This window comes from Eschrichtius robustus, chromosome 3, assembly GCF_028021215.1.
Source record: "Eschrichtius robustus isolate mEscRob2 chromosome 3, mEscRob2.pri, whole genome shotgun sequence".
In the NCBI taxonomy this organism is placed as follows: Eukaryota; Metazoa; Chordata; class Mammalia; order Artiodactyla; family Eschrichtiidae; genus Eschrichtius; species Eschrichtius robustus.
In genome coordinates, this window is record NC_090826.1 from 4,311,147 (window position 1) to 4,331,364 (window position 20,218).

The window sequence follows — 20,218 nt, forward strand, 5'->3', positions numbered from 1 at the left end:
GCCCAGCGCTCACCTGCATCGAAGGAGCCGTCCTTGTGAATCAGGACGAGGAGGTGGGGCAGGGAAGCCGAGCTGGTCTTCCCAGCCTCGTCCAGCTCAACCAGCTGCAGCCGCGGCGTTGTCTCGGGGGGGAAGCGGTAGAACTGGAAGGTGAAATACACAGTCTGTGGCCACGGCGCTGGCTGGTCGTCCTGGGACACCCTGGATCCAACGACAGCTCCGAGTTAATCAAGGGTCCGGGCGGAGAACCCGGGCTTTCGTCACACGCTCGCAGGGAGACAGCAGGTGAGAGGCCGCCTCCTTCATCCACACCAGCAGCCCTACTGCGACCTCGGGGAGCCCGCCGGGCATCCCCCCACTTCAGGCATGGCTGGAGAGCCCAGATCTCGGGGCTACACCAGTACCCAAGGACAGGGCGACACTCTGTCCACGCCGTAACTAAGGACCACAGGAGATCGGTCAAAGCAGGTTTTACAGCATTTGGACATGGCAGTGGGTGGGTCCCAGCCAAACGAAAATAAAGACCGAGGGCATTCTGTAGTCCCGTTAAGACCTGATCGTAGTATTCTGCCAGAGCCACACAGAAGTTCTTCCTCAACACAAGAAATGCAAAAGCCAGGAAAAGAGCAAAAGACCAAATATTCAAGAGTTTACCTGCTAAAGGCAAGAAACTGTAGCACTATCTCGTTGCTTTGCAGACAGTCTGATTCTTCCTTCTGAGGGCTGAACTTCACGGGATCTGTAGGATTCACGGCCTCAGCTGGTTGCTGATTGGCGTCCAGAATCTCGGGAAAGCCGGCGGACCGCAGCAGCGCTAGGGAGGCTCGTGACGGCTTCCCTCCAGAGCTGGAACAGAAGGCCTCCTGAGCCAGCCTCCAGGAGAGGGCCCGCCAAGAGGCAGGACCCGGAAAGCCAGCTCTCTAGGAAAGCCTACCGTCCAGGGGGTCGAAGGGTCTTGATCACACAGCACTTGCCCTGGGCCCTCCCAGACCCGCCCCTCACCTCCTGGTCCAGGCTCCCACGATGAGCGGGGCGTGCACAGGTGTGAAAGGCAGCTCCTGCAACTGCTCAGCGGTGGATGTGCCCGGGGCCAAGGCCGTTTGGCTCAGGTCAGCTTCCAGGTGAGAGATCCTGCCCTCCAAGGGGAACTCCTGCCGAACACAATGGGGCCCCAGGTGAGGCCAATGAGGATCCCAACCCGTAACCAAGGGTGCTTGGACGTGGGGCTCATGGGTGCACTGCCTCCGTCACACTGCAAGTGAAAACACAGGAGGCTCAGCTGCACTGGAATTTCAGGTAAGCGATGAATAATTTTAGTATAAGTATATCCCACGCGATATCCGGGACACACTTATAATGAAAAGTATTGTTTATCTGAAATTCAGATTCACCTGGGCATCCTGTATTTTACGTGAGTCGAAAAGCAACGAGGAAGGAATCATAATTTTTTGAACAGCTCAGTAGCACAGGAGACATCTGATGCCTGAGAAGGCAAATTAACCTTAAAACCACGTCTACGGAACAGAAAGAGGAAACCATCTCCAGTAACGCTAGGGAGACTGTGGGACGGAGACCCCGAGCCTGTGTGAACGCTTCCCTGTCCCCACGTCACCGAATGCTCTAGGCTTTCACCGGCACCCTCCGCCCACCTCCGTCTAAAGGAAGAGCTTGATGGGGTCTGGGACGCTCTCTCTCCAGCTGGCCTCCCAAGCTTCCCGTTTCATTTAGAAGGAGCCCCACGTGACCGGAGGCAAGGGACACGGGCCTCTAATGACACGAGCCCAGATATATTTTAGAATCAGGCATTTCACCATGAGGGTTTTCAAGGAAGTAATTAAATGGAACCATTTTTCCTCAACAGACTTCCAAGGCAAGACTGAAGTCTGCAGGTGAACCAGCAAACTCTACGTGAGTCCCCCAAGTTCAGTAGAAGGAAACAGGCCTATTTTAGCCCATTAGCTCCACTGGGATCGGGGACGGTGGGCTTCACAAACTCTCCTCCAGCCGCAAGGCGAGCGTCCTGGAGGGGGAGCTGGCAACTTGGACGGACCTCTATTTACATCTCCAGCGAAATCTTTCCTTTTCCTCTCCTGTTCAGAGATCTAAGGGCGCTTTTACTTTGTCTTCTCAGGTAGAGCAAAGCCTAAATCAAGCCCTGTGGCAGGAAAAGCTCCCAGACCAAATACCCTTGGTCACCAAGACGGATGGTGGCAAATATCTAAAGCTGGAAGGAGGTGATGTCCAGCCCCCATCCCAAACGCCCGCATCACAGAGAACCCAGGAAGGTCTCGGTCACCTCACCAAGGACCAGGGCAGCTCACAAAGTCGGAGACTTCCACAGAAGTCAGGAGTTTGGAGCCATTCCCTGGAAGGAGGCAGGCGGGAGGAGGGGCAGGCTACTTACCCCCGGGGCCAGGGAGGGCGTGGGGCTCCCCGGTGGCTTTGAGGAGGCTTCGGCCAAGCGGCGCTGAGCTGGGGACTGTGGGGAAGCCGCCAGCTGGGAAAGCGACAGCTGAAGGGAAGAGAGCTTGGGTAAGACGACAAAATGCACCCCAATAACTTCACAAAGCCCCTCCCACCCCCCGCTGGCACGGACCCTTGGGAAGGAAGGGAAGACTCTGACGTGGCCACAGGGAGCAGTGAGGTCTGGAATCTCCTGGAACCCGGCACCACGTCTAATTGCTTCTTTTCTAACTACCGAGAGGGGTAATTCTGTGGTTTCTCACACGTCGTAATATTTGAATAAAAATATTATTAACAAGGAAAAGCAAGTGGAGAAGGGGAAATGGCCAGGGAAGCCGGGTTCTCTGACACTCGGGCTGCAGGGCCGGCTGGTCTCTGAACCTCTCTGGGTTTCACCTCCATCCCTGGACTGAACTTCTCCAAGACCCCTTCTGATTCTAACCACCTGTGTTCCTACGACATGAACCCGCCCGTTAAGGCAGTGACCATGATGGCAGCTGACGTGGGCCCTGGAAGCCCCACTCCACCACTTCACTGCCACGTGATGTGGGCAAGTCGCCTAACTAACCTGGTCTTGCCTCAGTCTCCTCACCTGTAAAATGGGGGTGCTAACAGTACCTAGATCACAGGCCTACTGTGAGAAAGGGCTTGGCAAGGTACCCGGCACAGGGTCAGGTAAATGTGACTAACGTGAGGAAAACGAACGTTGCTCTAAAAGGCCGGTGTGAAGAGGTGGAGGGGCCTCGCTCTACTGAAGACCCGTCTCTCAAATCCTGGTCTCTATTTATAATGTACACGTTAACAAATGAGACATCTGTCATCAGCAGTGACAGCTGGCCCGGGGGGGCAGAGGGGGGTGGTGCTGGTACAGAGAAGGACCCAACCCATGAAGACGTGTTGAAGAAACGGGCGAGGGGCACTGGGGGATCCGGGCAGCATCTTAGGGGCAGAGAAGAATTTAGGGTCTGCTCAGCTCCCCTCAGAGCACACAAGCCGCCGTGAGCGCCTCCTGCCTCTGGGGCTGGAGGTGCTGCCCTGTGGCCCCTCAGCACATAGGGGCACCATGCCAACCGCTGGAGGGAAAATGCTGGGATGGGCCAGCAGGGCCCGGGAGGCTGTCCCCAAACACGTGTCTTCGGGCAAACACCACATTCACTTCTGGTCCAGTTTCCCAGCTGCACGGTCCACATTAAAGCCACATCCTGGGGACAGCCCTGGATACTGAATCATTCAACTTTTCTAGAAAGCCAACATCCAGGGTGACGTTGGCAGACAAGGTCATCAGGAGGACAAGCCAACTCTGACGTCATTCAAAAACCACGCTGGCTAGAGCCAGCCCCGAGCCACGGGCAGACCCGCAACCGGCTCAGGATCCCTGAGGGGTGGCCGCAGCTCCTAGCACCGGAGGAGACGTCAGCTCTCCAACAGGCCCGCCAACGTGCTGGCCTCTGTCGGTGCCGCCCTGTGCCCTCCAGCACCAGCTGCTCGGCGCCCCTGCCGGCTGCTGCCTGGGGAAGCCACGGCCTCACCGGCGCCCTCTCCTAGCACAGGGTCAGGAGAGGAGGGGGCGAAGGGCACTCCTCAGTGTCTCAGAAGGGGAAAAAGGCCATTCAGTCCTGAAGGCTTCCCAGCCGTCAGACATAACTGCGGGAGAACACGTCAGCTTGAGCGTGGACACAGGCCTTCGATGGCAACTGGAGGATCATTAACAACCAGCAGAAGCCACGGCCCTGACAGCCAGCGCTGGGAGCAGCGCGCTAGGGACCCGCCGCGGAGACAGGCAGGAGGGCGGCTGAGGACACCTGCACCCCAACACCCTCACCCCCCCACCCCACCCCCCCCCGGCTCGCTGGCACGCTTCCCAGCCCACACAAGTAAACAGGACATCAACTGTTCTTAAAGATGCAAAGGGGACTTTCCCACACCCAGAACCTTTAAATACTTGACTGTGGAATTCCGAAACAGGCCTCTTGGGCCTGGACTTACCCCTGGTCCCACTGGCGAGTCCTGGGGGGTGGTGAGCCCCCGGGGCGGTGGTGCCGGCAGGCCTGGGAGGAAGCACAGGGGCCGGGGAGGGGCCGTCAGCCTGGGTGGGGCAAGGGCACCGGAGCCCGGCTCAGGCAGGCCTGGCGCGAGTCTCCCCTCAGCAGTCACCAGTGCTCGGAGCTGGGCAGCGGCCACTGGGCAGCCCCAGTGCTTGGCGAGCAGACCCAGGGCGCTCGTCCCCAGTCACCACCTGCAGGATGGAGCCCGAGCTCGCTGCCCACTTCCTCGGCCTCCTTCTCCCTGCTCACGAGGCTCACTCACTCCACGTGCGCTCAGGGAAATGTGAGGCTCTCGTGCGCTCACCTCACGGCTCACCTGTCCTTTCCCCTCCTCACCCTCCCCTGCCTTCGTGGGGCCGGGCTCTGATGTCTGCCTGGGCCGGTGCTTCCCTGCCTGGGGCCCACTTGCTGTTCTGTTACATAAGAAACTTCGTTTTTTTTTTTTTTTTTTAAGTTCTTTGATTTGATTTTATTATTTCCTCACTCTTTTTTTATTATTTTTTTTTATTTTTTATTTTTTTTAACATCTTTATTGGAGTATAATTGCTTTACAATGGTGTGTTAGTTTCCGCTTTATAACAAAGTGAATCAGTTATACATATGTTCCCATATCTCTTCCCTCTTGCATCTCCCTCCTTCCCACCCTCCCTATCCCACTCCTCTAGGTGGTCACAAAGCACCGAGCTGATCTCCCTGTGCTATGCGGTTGCTTCCCACTAGCTATCTATTTTACGTTTGGTAGTGTATATATGTCCATGCCAGTCTCTCACTTTGTCACAGCTTACCCTTCCCACTCCCCATATCCTCAAGTCCATTCCCTAGTAGGTCTGTGTCTTTATTCCCGCCTTGCCACTAGGTTCTTCATGGCCTTTTTTTTTTTTTTTTCTTAGATTCCATATATATGTGTTAGCATACTGTATTTGTTTTTCTCCTTCTGACTTACTTCACTCTGTATGACAGACTCTAACTCCATCCATCTCACTACAAATAACTCAGTTTCATTTCTTTTTATGGCTGAGTAATATTCCATTGTATATATGTGCCAGACACACGCATGGCTGGGCGCTCCAGCTCTCCCATCACTCACAGCCCGTCCCCTGAGGCCCACTCACTCTAATGGTGTGAGTGCGGGCGTGTTCGTACCGGGAATAGTCGAGGTCAGTCCTCCACAGGGTCCCTGGAGCGAGGGGCCAAGGGCGCCCCTGCCCTGGGTGATGCGAGGTTGGTTCCTGCAGCGCCGGAGGTGCCCAACTGTGGAGGGAGCAACCGCTCCCACGGCGCTGTCCCCACCCGCCGAGCACGGTCACCGCACGGTGGCCCGGGGCAGGACCGGGCTGGAGTCTGCCTGTGCTGCTTCCACCCCCATCCCAGGCCCTGCACTCCTGTCTAGGAGTCCAGGCATCACTCTAGTCCCTGAAACCCCCAGACTCTCAGCACTGTGCTCCGGCGTCTGGGGCCACCCATCACCTCCCCATCAGCCCATACACGCACGCTTCTTCTGCCGTCAGCCGCCAACATCACCGCCTCCAGTCGACGGTGGGGCTGCCCGCTGACCGGGGCCCATCCTGACAGGGCCCCTTCCGCTCCCCTGAAGGCCCAGGTGGGACCGGGCACCTGTCCGAGGTGATGTGTCTGGTCTCCCTGAGGACCGCGTCTTCCTAATTCATGTCGGTCCCCTTCACAGTGACCCGACTCTGGCCGCTGCATGTGGACACCACCGCCGGCTGGACTTCAGGACGTCCTGGGCCCTGAGAAATCGTGCCCCCCACAGGTAACTAGCCCTGCTCCTGTCACCCGCGTGTGGCCCTGACTGCCCGCACTTGGCCCTCCCTCCCCCCCCGGTGGTCTCTGCTGCCCAAGTCCCCGCACAGCCACGTCTGAGCCCCGGACCGGGCGGTGCCCATGAGCAGCTCACCTGACCCCGTGGCCCCCAAGCCCCAGGGCACACGGCACGGGGCCGATGCGGGCGGCACCTAGCACCTACCGACCGGCCAGTGCACCCGAGGGCCGTGACTCTGCATGCTGTGCAGTCTGAAGGGAGGACGCCCGCCTCCCCTGGCGGCCCTGAATCCCACCACCACAGCTTCAGCCACCAGGCAGGAACCACACGTGGGAAGCACGCCCCCAGCCGGCCCTGCTGTGCCCTGGGGCCGACATGCCACCAAAGCCCCTTCCAGCCACCTCGGAATCCACCTGGAGAAGGCACTGCAGGCTCACCCCAGGAGGAGAGATCCAGCTGATGAGGAACAGGGGGCGGGGAAAGCGGGGGGCGGCGTGGAGGGAGGCCCCCAACTCCGCTAGTCCCGCCTGAGCTGAGCTACAGGCTCTCCAGCCCCTCGCCAGCCCAGCTCCTTTCTCAAAGCCAAGTTAACGTGATTCCAAAGAACGCGGCGCCCTCTAGTCCTGGGAGCCTCCGGTTCCTGAAACGAGCTCCCTTTGGAGGGAGTTAGCGAGTCTTCGAGCGAGCTTCGCTTCCCAGGAAAGATGTCATCTCGCGAGAAGCAAAACGCAGACCAGGATTCTGCCAGGGCCCCACTGTCCTTGAAGCCACGTGCCTCTCCCCAGACAGCTCAGGGCTCCGGGCAGCCACTCATCACCACCACCACCCCGCCACCCAGAACAGTCTAGAAGATGAAACAGAAGAGCAGCACGCCGGGTTCTCCTTTGTTCCACCCTAAAAGGAGACTGAAAACTACACAGGTTGATTTTGGCAGTGAGGAAAAACCTGCAGGAAATGGCTCCACTTTCCTCTGCTCGGAGAAGCCCGGCGCTCGGGAGCCGGGCTGCGTGTCCTCTAGTTGAGGAAGATCTGAACCCTGCAGAAAGTTAAACCCTCCAAGCCCGTTAAACTTCTCACGCGCCCTTTATTTCCCCAGTTTGTCTAAGCTGGGTACTGCGTGGTGCTTTTGAGGTGATTCTTTACATCCTGACTTACACAATTTTAACCTCCTAGACAACCAACCGCACAAAAAAGGCTTTGCAGCAGATGAAAGCACTGCCTGCTGGGGATCCCAGGGCCCAAAGCCACACACCCCAGCGAGGCACGGGCTGTAAGAAAATACACCAAAACCACAAAATAACTTGGTTTCAAACCTTTCTGTTCTAATGTTCCATGCGGTAGTCGCTGATTAAGTTGCTTTGCAAACTACGCAATCTAACGGGCTAGGCCGGACAACACAGTGTCCTCCAGAGGCGTCCACTGTCATTCCTCCAAGTCACCCAAAAGCCACGACGGAGGTGTTGGGGTCTGCCTGGGAAGCCCGCCTTCCGCCACCGAGCACGAAAAGGCTGCGAGCTGCCGGGGCCGACAAGACCAAACCGTGGGGCCCTCACGTGTGTGCAAAGGCTGCGTGCGTGGTGACATCTGCAGCGTGCACACGGACGTGTGCACAAGAACCTCTGCCGCAGCACCGCTGAAAACAGCAAACCATGAGAATGGCCCACGTGTTCCTGAAAATGGAAGCCCTGAATTAAAGCTGGTCCATCTGGGTGTGGAGCCCGGAAGCAATTAAAAAGGGGGAGGTCGACGGGCGGGTCCTGACATGGGACGTTGCCAAGACAAGTTACAGAGCGGAAACAAGTTACCAAGCGACCCGCGTAAGGGAATCCCACCTCTGTTAAAGGAGAAGAAAGAAAACGACACGTGGATGAAGGTCTGTAGGTAAATTCACTGAAATGCGTGGAATGGCAGGAACAGTGAGGGGCTAGAACCTCACCCTTTAGACACGTGAGTAAGCGTGCTTTCCTGTACTACCCGTGGAATTTAAAATAACTTAAATTCTAGTTTACTGATCATTATCAGGGATGTCTCTGTGCCCCTGCTGGAGCCTGAGCACGCTCCTGGCTGAACCGATGGCACCAGGCGGCCCGTCGCAGAGGATGAGGTCCCGCGGCAGGGGATGCTGGTGCCTCCCCAGACGGGGCCCTCCCGTCACCCCACCGGGAATAACATCCACGTCTGGCCGTGGCGCCGCGGGGCTCTGGCTTCAGGTAAGTCACCTGGTCGTTAAAAGAAGAACGCAGAGACTAAGACGACAGCTTTGCCAGGCGCTCTGTGCAGCTCAGGGACACCTCAGCCTCGGAAGGGACTGAGTCAGCGGTTTCCATGCCACCCGAGCCAACCACGACGCAGACAGGGCCACACCGAGTGCTTGAGACAGACACGTTTGCAGCTGCAGCCACTGCGCCCCCGTCTGAAGATGAATTCCCCCGACACCCTATTGCTCCCCGATCAGCCTCCGCTTGCTGGAAAGCGCTGTCGACAGAAGCCCAAGTGTCCAGTCCTCTCTTCAGTTCAGCTTCTAGAAGCCCGAATGCCCTACACTTGACTAAAAGGCCAGGAGGGGGCTTGCGATCTGCCCCAAACCTCGGCTGTCCGCGTCCCGCCAGGTCACACACCTGCATCCCGCGCTTCTCTGCATTCAGCCCGGGGGGGAGTGGGGAGGTGTGCAGACCACGAGGACCTGAAGCCCACTCCACGCTCCAGGGCAAGAGGGGCTACCTTTCAGGTCAGCACTTCTCAGACAGCACTTCTGACGAGTCGAGTGGGCGAGCATCACAGAAAGACAGAAAGTAAGAACACAGGCACGAGAGAGCTCAGGCAGCAGGCTTGGGGACGTCCTCCAGGCTGGAGAGAGCAGGGGTCTCTCCACTGTCCTCCCCGGGAAGGCTGGTGGGGTCCCCATGCATGAACACCAACCAGGAGCCGGCCCTGCATGAAAGGCGGCATTCAAGCCCTTTACCCCACAGTGCAAGCTGCCCTCCAGAGAACGCTTTTGCTTGAACGTAGCTGCGCACCCTGGGGGGGCACGGAGGAAAAGAGAATCAGCCGGCACGGCCTGATGAGCGGGATTCGTGGAGGAAAAGGCTGCCCTGCAGACAGACCTGCCTGTGCTTAACTGAAGGGAGAGGAGGCTGTTGCTTAGCAACCGTGGAAGCTCAGGGCCAGGCAGGAAGGGGCCAGGCCTCCGACCAGGAAGGCGGGGCTCTGGGGATGTTCCAGGATGGGGCCGAACAGCTTGCCCCAAGGGCAGGGGGAAGGAAGGGGTCGTCACAGCCAAAGACACAATTTCTGTGATTTAAATAAAGATTGTGAGAAACAGCTTTCCCCGTCAGACCTTGAAAATAAAGGATTACTCAGCATTCAATGGTACTCCAGACACTAAGAATTCACAAGGCCGACCCATTTGAAAGGCCGTTATTCCTAATTATTTGGGCTTAAAAAGTCATTCTCTTGAAGACTTTGATCACAGGAATGGAGGAAGTGAGCAAAATCTAGGAAGAGGTAAAGGGATGCTTGTCGATGGAGTGGGTTTGGGTCCCTGTGCTGAAGGAATCCAGAGGTGCCCTGTCTCGGCGAATCAGGCCCAAGAGGAGTGGGAAGTATGAGACGTGCCCGGAGCCCTAGGCTGGGTCACCTTCAAGGACCAGGCTCAGAAGCGTGGTCTCCCTCCTGGAAGCCCTGGCTCTGAAACGCTCACTCACGCTCCCCGGCAGATGCTGTGCAGGTGTGTTGGGTTCCCGGCCGCTAACTTCCACCCCCTGCTCAGCCGACATCCTTCACTCCCTCCACTGCTGCGTGACTGCCTGGATGACACGACTCGGGGCAGGCGAGCTGCCCGTCAGTGAGGATACTCTCGAGCACGTCGCCCGCACACGAGGTCACAACCACGTCAAGCATCTAACTCCGTGTGCTCTGGGAAACACCAGGGTTACGTATTTTCAATGGCCCCTTCTACCCGGCTGCTTTTATATCTATTAAGCAGGCACACCAAAATTCTGACGCCACCAGAACATTCAAAAGCAAAATATGGGTCAGGGGAATGCCGGGTTCCAAAAACTGGAGACGGAGGGCCCTCTAGCGGCCCCGCACACACCCCCTCGCGGAGGGTGATGAATGGACCTTTGCTCCCTGGTAATTTTGCAGAAAAAATAAAAAGGATAATTCATAACAGAAAGCCAGAGCACCTCACTTAAAGTGACGGCTGCATATCGTTAAGATTTCCAAAGGAACCGTATAAGTTGGTAAAATATTGAAGTAGGAAAAGTTTCCATCATAAGTTAAACATCAGCCAATATTTAAGTCTCTTATACTAGGTCCTGGGAGGCAACGTTTTCAAATGCTTGGAGCCCGGGGTGAAGGCGATCACATTAATGTGACATGAATGTGGTGATAAATCCAAATTAAATAAACCAAATGGAACCAGGTTCCATCCACGCAGATCTGCGGGTCCCCAAACGGGGGCTGAAAACCAGATGACGCTGCTACCGCACGTCTGCACCAGAGCGCAGTCCCTGAGCCCTCCAGCAGCTGAAGCATCCACTCCTGTCTGCCAAGGACGCAGCAATAACCCTTTTGGTAGAGAACTCAGAGGGCATGCGCCCAGCAGCTCTGAACCTCAGGACGTCACACTGGGGCTCGGTGAGCCCCGCACACGGGAGAGTAACACCCTCCCCCCGGTCACCCAGAAAGAGGCTCGGCTCAGCGGGCGACAGGACCATCTCGAGCCCAAAGCAAGATGCCTTGTGGGGGAGCCCTCCCTACGGGGTCCCCCCAGCCCCTGAACCTCCACAGTGCTCCCTGGAGCCCACACAGTGCCCTGCTCTGTGCCCAGCAGACCCTCTGGGGGTGGAGGTGGTGGGCTTCCGGAAGACAGGCGGGTCCCACTGGCAGGAACTACCAATCTCTACTCATTCGAAGATCAAGAAATGCAGGAAAAGCTGGTCAAAGCTGGGATGCAACTACGCAGTAGAAACAGCTGAGTGCAGGGAAAGACGTTGGGACAGGAGATCAGGCCCTCAGTCCATCAGGTGACCGCCGGAATCCACCCTCTCTCCCGAGAGCAGCGCTGATGGTTTCCCTTTGGGGACTCACCCCCCCAGCCCTTACCTCCATGGTCAGGGGGTCTGGCCCAACCCCACGCAAGAGAGGGTGTGTGACCCAGGACGCATGCCCTGCCCCACCCCCATCCCGTCATTCGGGGTGCCGGCAGGTGACCCGGCAGAGGGAGGGGCTCCGCCTCAGGACCCTGACTGGACAACTGAGCCAAAGAAGTCCTTCCTGCTGGGATGCCTAAGTCCGAGGATAACCGAGCAGCTCCCGGAGCCACCAGGTGGGGAAACCCTGCCTGGAAGGAAGCCACCACGGACAGCTGGAGGGTGAGCAGACAGGTGTGGGAGACAGACAGACAGACAGACAGACAGACAGACACACCAGGTCTTCACCACATCGCTCAAGGGCCAGGACGCAGCCAGGCCTCACGTCAGGGCTCTTCCATCACGCAAGCCAATCAATTCCCTCTCCGTTTCAACTATTTTGAGTTGAGTTTCTATCATGGAAGAGTCCTGAGTGACCCATTTCTCTACCCACACGTGCTGAATGCTTTGGGCAACAGAAAGATGAATCAGCGGAGTCCCCACTGGTGAGATGCTCCTCTGATCGTCTCTAATGCCGAACGAATATCCACACCAGGGACCGGCACCTCTTCACCTTCTGGGGCCTCGCGGGGACGCTGCGCAGCCCCTGAGACTGGGCGGGGCCGCACGCCAGCCCTAGCCCCTGGGCTGGGAGGAGGGACGCGGGTCACTTCTGGGCCTTTCTCTGTGCCGTGGGGGGAGGCCGGCGATACTCAGGTGACAACTGCCATGTGTGACCACAGTGAGCAGAGCCGCCACCACCCCACACGGGCGTGGACCGAGAGCAGGAAACAAAGCTTTTTCTGTTTTAAACCAGTGAGAGTCGGGAATTCCCTGTTACCAGGGCAAACCTGGCTGACACACCCCAAGAGCAGTAGGAGAAGGAAGAAGCAGACAACAGACGATATAACATGAGGAGCAGATCTACAAAGGCCGGGAGATGCGGAAAGGAGGCTCTGCAGGGAAGAGACACCTGAGCCGGGCTTTCAGGATGAGGGCAAGGGCCCACGTGAAAGGGCAAGAAGAGTTTAGTGTATTTTTTTTTTTTAATAGAGGATATTTATTTTCTGTACTGTGCTGTCCTGTCCAATTTTCTAAAATCATTGTTTTTTTTGTTTTTTTTTTTAAATTTACTTATTTATTTTTGGCTGTGTTGGGTCTTCGTTTCTGTGCGAGGGCTTTCTCTAGTTGCGGCGAGCGGGGGCCACTCTTCATCGCGGTGCGCGGGCCTCTCACTATCGCGGCCTCTCTTGTTGCGGAGCACAGGCTCCAGACGCGCAGGCTCAGTAGTTGTGGCTCACGGACCTAGTCGCTCCGCGGCATGTGGGATCTTCCCAGACCAGGGCTCGAAGCCGTGTCCCCTGCACTGGCAGGCAGATTCTCAACCACTGCGCCACCAGGGAAGCCCTAGTGTATTTTTTAACGTGGGGATACTTTAAAACACTTCTACATTCTAGGTAAAAGCAAACAGAAATTGAACCCAACAACTGAGGAAATAAGAACTCTAAAGATCAAAACGTATGAGAGTCCACGCTGCACCTAGAAGAAAACTGCAGAACCTTAAGCGATATTATTCCTAAACAGATAAATGGAAAAAATGCTAAGCATTCAACTTTTTTTTAACTTTTTAAAAATTAAGAGGATGGACTTGATAAAAGCATATAAAATTAAATTTTCATTAAGTTAATTAAAATTAAAGATACAATTAGAAACAAAAACAAAGAACGGGAGAACCAATAAGTAAAACCAATAGCTAGTTCTTTGAAGAGAATGATGAAGTGAAGAAACCTTGGATAAGCCTCACCAAGAAAGGGAGAGATTCACCAAAATATTAGGAATGAGAAAGGGAACTTAATCATAGATACTTTCAAAAAGAAACAACAGGCCCAGAATGGAGTCACTTGTCGCTTGTACTAAGCCAATGTCACCGAACCATGGCGTAGTACCTAACCTAGCTGCAGTTTCACTGTTCCCCAGGAAAGTGGTCTTAACTGGCCAGTTTGGAATTTTCTGGTTGGCACCAATGAGGTACCAGCCACGTGGACCCCTTCCATCCCCCAGAGGAAGGTGAGGTAGCCCGCTCTTTCCTTACCCCCTCCCCCTTCTGCCTATAAAGGTCTTCCTTTTTGTTCAGCTCCTCCGAGTGCCTTTCTACTTGGTAGATGGGATGCTACCTGATTCATGAATTGTTCAATAAAGCCAGTTAGAGCTTTAAAATTTACTTGGTTGAATTTTTGCTATTTAATCATACAAATTAGAAGCTTTAAATTGCATACAATTTTATCCCAACAGCTTTGTAAACTAAATGAAATTGACCATTTTTCTAGAGAATATGTATCCCAAAAGGTAACACGAGATGAGATGGAAAACCTAAATAGATCAATAACCATAAACAGAAATTTAAATGGTTGTCAAAACATCCCTTCAAAAGGCACCAAGTTCCTGATGGTTTTATGGGTAAGTTTTATCGGACCTTCAAGAAACAGGTCCTGCCTTTTGTTTAAACTATTTTAAAGCACAGGAAAAGGTAGCAAACACAGAAAAAGCTTAAAATTTTAAGTGCCAACCTGACTGGATCACAGGGCGCCCAGATGTTTGGTTAAACATTATTCTGGGTGTGTCTGTGCGGGTGTTTCTGCATGAAGTTCGAATTTGAAGGGGTGACTCAAGTTTTAAAGCAGTTTGCCCTTCCCGCTGTTAGTTGGGGGCGGGGGGATGGAGGCCTCATTGAATCCATTGAGGGTCTGTATAAAACAAAAAGGTGGAGGAAGGAAGAACTAGACCCCTCCTGCCTGACCGCAGAGCTCGGTCATCGGTCTCCTGTTCTCAGGCCTCCAGACCCAGATGAAATCCACGCCACCGGCTGCCCTGGTTCTCAGACTTTAGGATTCAGATTGAATTACACCACCCGCTTTCCTGGGTTCCAGCTTGCAGATAGTAGATCACGGGACTTCTCAGCCTCCGTAATTGTGTGATCCAATTTCTCATCATGTATCTCTTCCCATACTGTACGTATATCTGTTCTCTAGAGAACCCCAAGTAAACACTCATTTTACACACCTAGCATGCTCATGATACCAAAACCTGATAAAGACAACAAAAAAGAAAGGATCTATACATAAAATAGATAACTAATAAGAACCTGCTGTAGAGTACAGGGAACTCTACTCAATACTCTGTAATGGCCTATATAGGAAAAGAATCTTAAAAAAAAGAGTGGATACATGTATATATGTATAACTGATTCACTTTGCTGTACACCCAAAACTAACACAACATTGTAAATCAACTATACTCCAATAAAAATTTTTTAAAACTAGAACCCACTAATATAAATAAATGCAAGTAATAATTCAATAAATAATAAGAGTGGTATCTTAAATCAATGGGGAAAACATTAAGAATTAAACGGTATTGGGATAACTGGATAGCCATCTAGAAAAAATATAAATTGGATGTAAACTGATATTTTATACAAGAATAAATTCCAAATGGATCAATGATTTAAATGTATATATAAGAAGGAAGCCCTAAAATTACTAGGAAAAAAACTTGAGAGAATTATTTATAACCGTGGAATGTGGAAGACCTTTCTAACTAAAATATGATCTCTTAACGCTTTAAAAGAAAAGATTGAAAAAAGATGACTGTGAGGGGCTTCCCTGGTGGCGCAGTGGTTAAGAATCCGCCTGCCAATGCAGGGGACACAGGTTCAATCCCTGGTCCGGGAAGATCCCACATGCCGCGGAGCAACTAAGCCCGTGCACCACAACTACTGAGCCTGTGCTCTAGAGCCCGCGAGCCACAACTACTGAGCCCACGTGCCACAACTACTGAAGCCCGCACGCCTAGAGCCCATGCTCCACAACAAGAGAAGCCACCGCAATGAGAAGCCCGCGCACCACAACCAAGAGTAGCCCCCGCTCGCCACAACTAGAGAAAGCCCGTGCGCAGCAACGAAGACCCAACACAGCCAAAAATAAATCAATAAATTTACAGAAAGAAAAATAGATGACTATGAAAATTTTTGTAAACTCCTGGCAAAACCACTACGAGAAAAGTCAAAAGAAAAAAGACAAATTGAGAAAATAAATTTGCAACCTTATCACAAAGGGCTCGTTTAACATAACAAGAGCTTCTATCAATTGGTAAAGACCAGCAACCCATTAGAAAATTGGGTCATCTATTTACTATTTCCCACTTTCACATTTTTTAAACATCTAAATATATTACATTTTCAAAAGACTTAATAAAATAAAAATTAAAAAATAGAGATGACTCTGGCTACTGTTTGGGTATGTTTCAATAAAGACTATTACACATTAAAAAAAAGAAAAAGAAAAAGAAAAAAAGGATCTGCAAAGTATGGCCCACTGGTCAAGTTTGGCGAACGATCTGCGCTCATAAATAAATTTTTATTGGCACACGTCCATACTTGTTCATTTACACATCCTCGATGGCTTTCACTGAACACCAGCAGAGATGAGTTGCCGTGGCAGAGGGCATCTGGCCCACAAAGCCTAAAATATTTCCTATCTGGCCTTAAAGTCTGCTGACCTCTGCCACAGATGAACCTCAAATATGGAAACAGAAACATAAATCCTGAGCACAAGTTAATCAAATCAAGACAGACATAACTAAGTTCCCCACATATTATTCTCTGTCTTATTCTTTAACGGACTTTATCTTTAGAGCAGTTTTATATTCACAGCAACTTTGAACAGAAAGGACAGAGAACTCCCATATACTCCCTGCTCCCATAGGCACAGCTTCCCTGCTGTCAACACCCCACACCAGAGTGGGACAGTATTCTTTCTGCTACCTAAATATTTGGTGGTTTGTTCACTTACTGTCTCTTTTTAAAATGTACCTGGCACTTCACAGACTGTCAATAGGGTCTGCTGAATGGGTGAGGGGAGGGCGCACTGAGCAAACCTATCCGAATAAACACTCCCTTACTTTCTTCCAGAATGCTAATATAAAACAGTAGAAGCAGGGCCAACACTAAGCTTTCCGGCCCGGCGGGAACCCACTTCCCTAGATGGCAACACGGGCACTGGTTTGTACCCATCAAGGACTTTGGGGTCAACAGTAGCTCTGTGCAAATACTGCATTTGCTCCTGACCTGGTGGTCGCCTTGTTTCCAGTGAGATTTGGGATCTGTATTCAGTTGGGCCAGTGGTTGAAAGGGGGTATGAACTTGTGGCCGCTGCCCACCGATGCTGCCAGCCAGCAGGACGACAAGATGAGTGCAGCTGACAGCAACTGCGAAGCGTTCGCCCCGAGCCGGGAAGCCCGCGCACCCTGACAAACCTCTTCTCGTCTAACCCTCTCCGCGACCTCTGAGGGCCTTTGCCCGTTTTTCTTGTCAGTTGTTTATCTCCTTCTTACTGATCGGGAGGAGCTCTTTCTATCATCTTTCTTCTTTCTAATCTTCTCATTCTTTCAATTAATTTTTAACGGTTTTATATATTGCAAGTATCTTTTAGTCTGAGGTTTGTCTTTTTTATATATATAAATTTTATTTTTTTATTTATTTATTCTTGGCTGTGTTGGGTCTTTGTTGCTGCACGCGGGCTTTTCTCTAGTTGCGGCGAGCGGGGGCTACTCTTCGTTGTGGTGCACGGGCTTCTCATTGCGGTGGCTTCTCTTGTTGCGGAGCTCGGGCTCTAGTCACGCGGGCTTTGGTAGTTGTGGTGCGTGGGCTCAGTAGTTGTGGCGTGCGGGCTTAGTTGCTCCGCAGCATGTGGGATCTTCCCGGAGCAGGTCTCGAACCCGTGTCCCCTGCATTGGCAGGCAGATTCTTAACCACTGCACCACCAGGGAAGTCCAGTCCTGAGGTTTGTCTTTTAACTTTGTTTACGGAGTCTTCTCTCACAGAAAAGCTTTACATGTTAAAATTGTCACGTTTCTCAATCTTCTCTTTTTGGTTTGTGCTTTGTCTATCTTGTTTAAGGAAGCCTTCCTAACCTCAAGGTCATAAAAATATCCTCCAAACTTTTTTTCTAAGACTCCTCGAGTTTTGTTTTTCACATGTAGGCCTTTAATACATCCATTTTACAGCTGAGGAAACTGAGGGACAGACACACTAAGCAACTGGTCTAAGATCACCCAGTTGGCAAGTCTGGATTCACAAACAACACGCAATTGATTTCAAAGCCACTTACATGCTGCCGTGCTGTCCATTTCCTTTCAGAACGTGCCTTTTTCACTCAGCACACTGCTGTGAAGGTTCACCCATAATGATATGCAGAGCCCTATCTTGGCATTTTCACTGCTATATAGCACCCACGGTCCAAATAAATCAGCTCGTTCAGCCATCCCCCGACTGGGGCGCAGGCAGGTCGTTCCCACGCTTCAGCCACTAAACACAGGCCCCGTGTCATATGAACTAGTTCCTCTCTGCAGTGGGCGTCTAGAAATGGCACTTCCCAGCTGTAGGGTATTAACTAAATACTACAAAATTGCTCTTCAAAGTGGTCGTACATCCTGCATTCCTCCCTGTGTGGTGGGAATTCCTCGCTTCCCAAATCCTCCTCAACCTACATGCTATTTAGCCGGCCAGGTTTTTCCAACACGAGGGGCATGAGGTGATTTCTCATTTTAATTTGCGTTTCTCTGATTGCTAGTGAAACTGAGCACTTTTGCATACGTTGATTGGTTATTCTGGTTTCTCCTCTGTGAATTCTCTCCTCACATCCCTTGCCCATTTTTCTGTCCTGTTATGGACCATTCCTTATTGATTCGGAACAGCTCTTTCTATCATCTTTCGTCTTCCTCATCTTCTGATTCTAAAATTTCTACAGTTCTGTTTTGTAATCCATCCAGAATTTGTGTTCACAACACGAAACTGGGATCTGATTTTCCATTTTCTACCTGGACAGCCAGCCCAGCGCTGTTAACTGACTGGTCCGCCCTTACTCTTGTGGCAGACAGAATAATGCTGCCCACCGCCCCACCAAGTGCCCACGTCCCCTAATCCCCACAACCTGTGAATACGCTGCGTTAATGCCACCAAGGGAACCAAGGTGGCAGATGGAATTAAGGTTGCTAATCGGCTGGCCTGGAGACACGGAGACTGTCCTGGATGGTGGAGGGGGCCCAGTGTAACCACAACAGTCCTTATGAGTGAAAGAGAGGCAGGAGTGGTTAATCAGGGTCAAAGAGAGACGTGGAAATGCTTTTCTTAATCTGCCTCTGAAGATGGAGGACAGGGCCAAAGGTGCCGCTGGGCCCTGGGAGCCGGCAAAGGTGACGAGGCAGATCCTCTCCCACGCACTCCGCAGGGGTGCAGCCCAGAGACCTTGACTTCAGCCTGTGAGACCTTTGGACTGCTGATCTCCAGAACCAGATGATACTAACTTCATGCTATTTTAAGCAACTAAGCTTATGATAACTTGTTGTAACAACAGTAGGAAAGTAATATGCTCCTTATCTGTAATTTGTCATACATCATGCTTTTTATTTTGTCTTGTTATCTGTTGATCTATGTCTGTACCAACGTCATACTGTGCTAGTTACTATAATTTTGCCGTTAAGCCTGCAAGTCAAGAAAGGGGAAGCCTCTCTTCTTCAAAACTGCCTTGGCTATTCTTGAATATGTAATTTTTTAATTTAACAAAAAGAATATATCTATACACTACCAAATGTAAAATAGATAGCTAGTGGGAAGCAGCCGCATAGCACAGGGAGATCAGCTCGGTGCTTTGTGACCACCTAGAGGGGTGGGATAGGGAGGGTGGGAGGGAGGGAGACGCAAGAGGGAAGAGATATGGGAACATATGTATATGTATAACTGATTCACTTTGTTATAAAGCAGAAACTAACACACCATTGTAAAGAGATTATACTCCAAAAAAGATGTTAAAAAAAAAAAAAAAGAATATATCTTAAAAGAAAATAAACACAGTACACAAGGGAGATGCTTTCTAGGCTCAGGGCATGAGCCAAGACTCAAAGTCATGAAACGACGACATGTTTAGTGAATCACACGCAGCACAAAGCAGCCAGGAAAACTTTCAAAACCACTGGACGATCAGCCCTGGGGTGGATGATTTCAGTAGCCTAGAAATCATTAACAGCAGGCAAAGCCTTCTACTTCTGACCAGATTTTCCCTCCCATCTGAAACAAAAATTTTTTAACAGAATATATAAAACAACAGTCTTTAAGACATTGGAATTCAGGCAGGAAAGGATCATGAGGAACTGGAAACAAAAGAAGTAAACCCTCCAATTGTCCTCACATCACAGTGTTGAGTGATTCTGCAGACTGCAGGGCAGGGAGGGGGAACCCAGAAAGTGCACAGTGGGGCCCTGATCTGAAGACCAAGCTGAGAGTCCAAGGAGACCAAGGAAGCTGGAGTTTGCAGGGCTGAACACAGACAGGAGGGGTGCACAGAGAAGGAGCTCCAGCCACTTAGAGGGCCCCTCTAGGATTTAGTAGATCACTGATGAGGAAACTACCCAAGGATGGGCAAAGAACCACCCGAAAAATTAGAAGGACCAGTACCCAGGGGCTCACCCGAGGCCAGAAAGAAGCCGTTCTCACAGACTGGTAAACCTCACAATTCAGGGACATCAGGCAGAGTAACAAAAGGGGTCTTGTCACCTAGTGAGGAATAATTAGCCCTAAACTAAATGCTGATCTGGTCCCATCTAACAAATCTTAAGGGCAAGACCCAAAATGACCAAACCGTTTCCAAAGCTCAAGAGTATTTATCAACTACAAAAATATTCAGTCCCCAAGAGGAGAAAACTCACAATATCTGGTATCCAGTAAAAAAAAATTATGAATA

General features: G+C 51.9%; 1 protein-coding gene across 6 annotated transcripts in view; it reads right to left on the minus strand.

The window, feature by feature from the left end:
• NPHP4 (nephrocystin 4) overlaps positions 1-20,218 on the minus strand; it is a 141,737-nt gene that overhangs the window by 38,867 nt on the left and 82,652 nt on the right. For all 6 annotated transcript variants that reach the window (XR_011073448.1, XM_068538758.1, XM_068538757.1 and 3 more), the window contains exons 13-17: positions 4,450-4,511; positions 2,405-2,512; positions 1,003-1,151; positions 655-846; positions 14-201 (exon numbers count right to left, since the gene is read on the minus strand). Coding sequence is in view for 5 of the 6 variants with exons in the window: in XM_068538758.1 (XP_068394859.1) it covers positions 14-201; positions 655-846; positions 1,003-1,151; positions 2,405-2,512; positions 4,450-4,511 (699 nt within the window). In the remaining variant the exon portion in view is untranslated. The remainder of the gene's footprint in view (positions 1-13; positions 202-654; positions 847-1,002; positions 1,152-2,404; positions 2,513-4,449; positions 4,512-20,218) is intronic.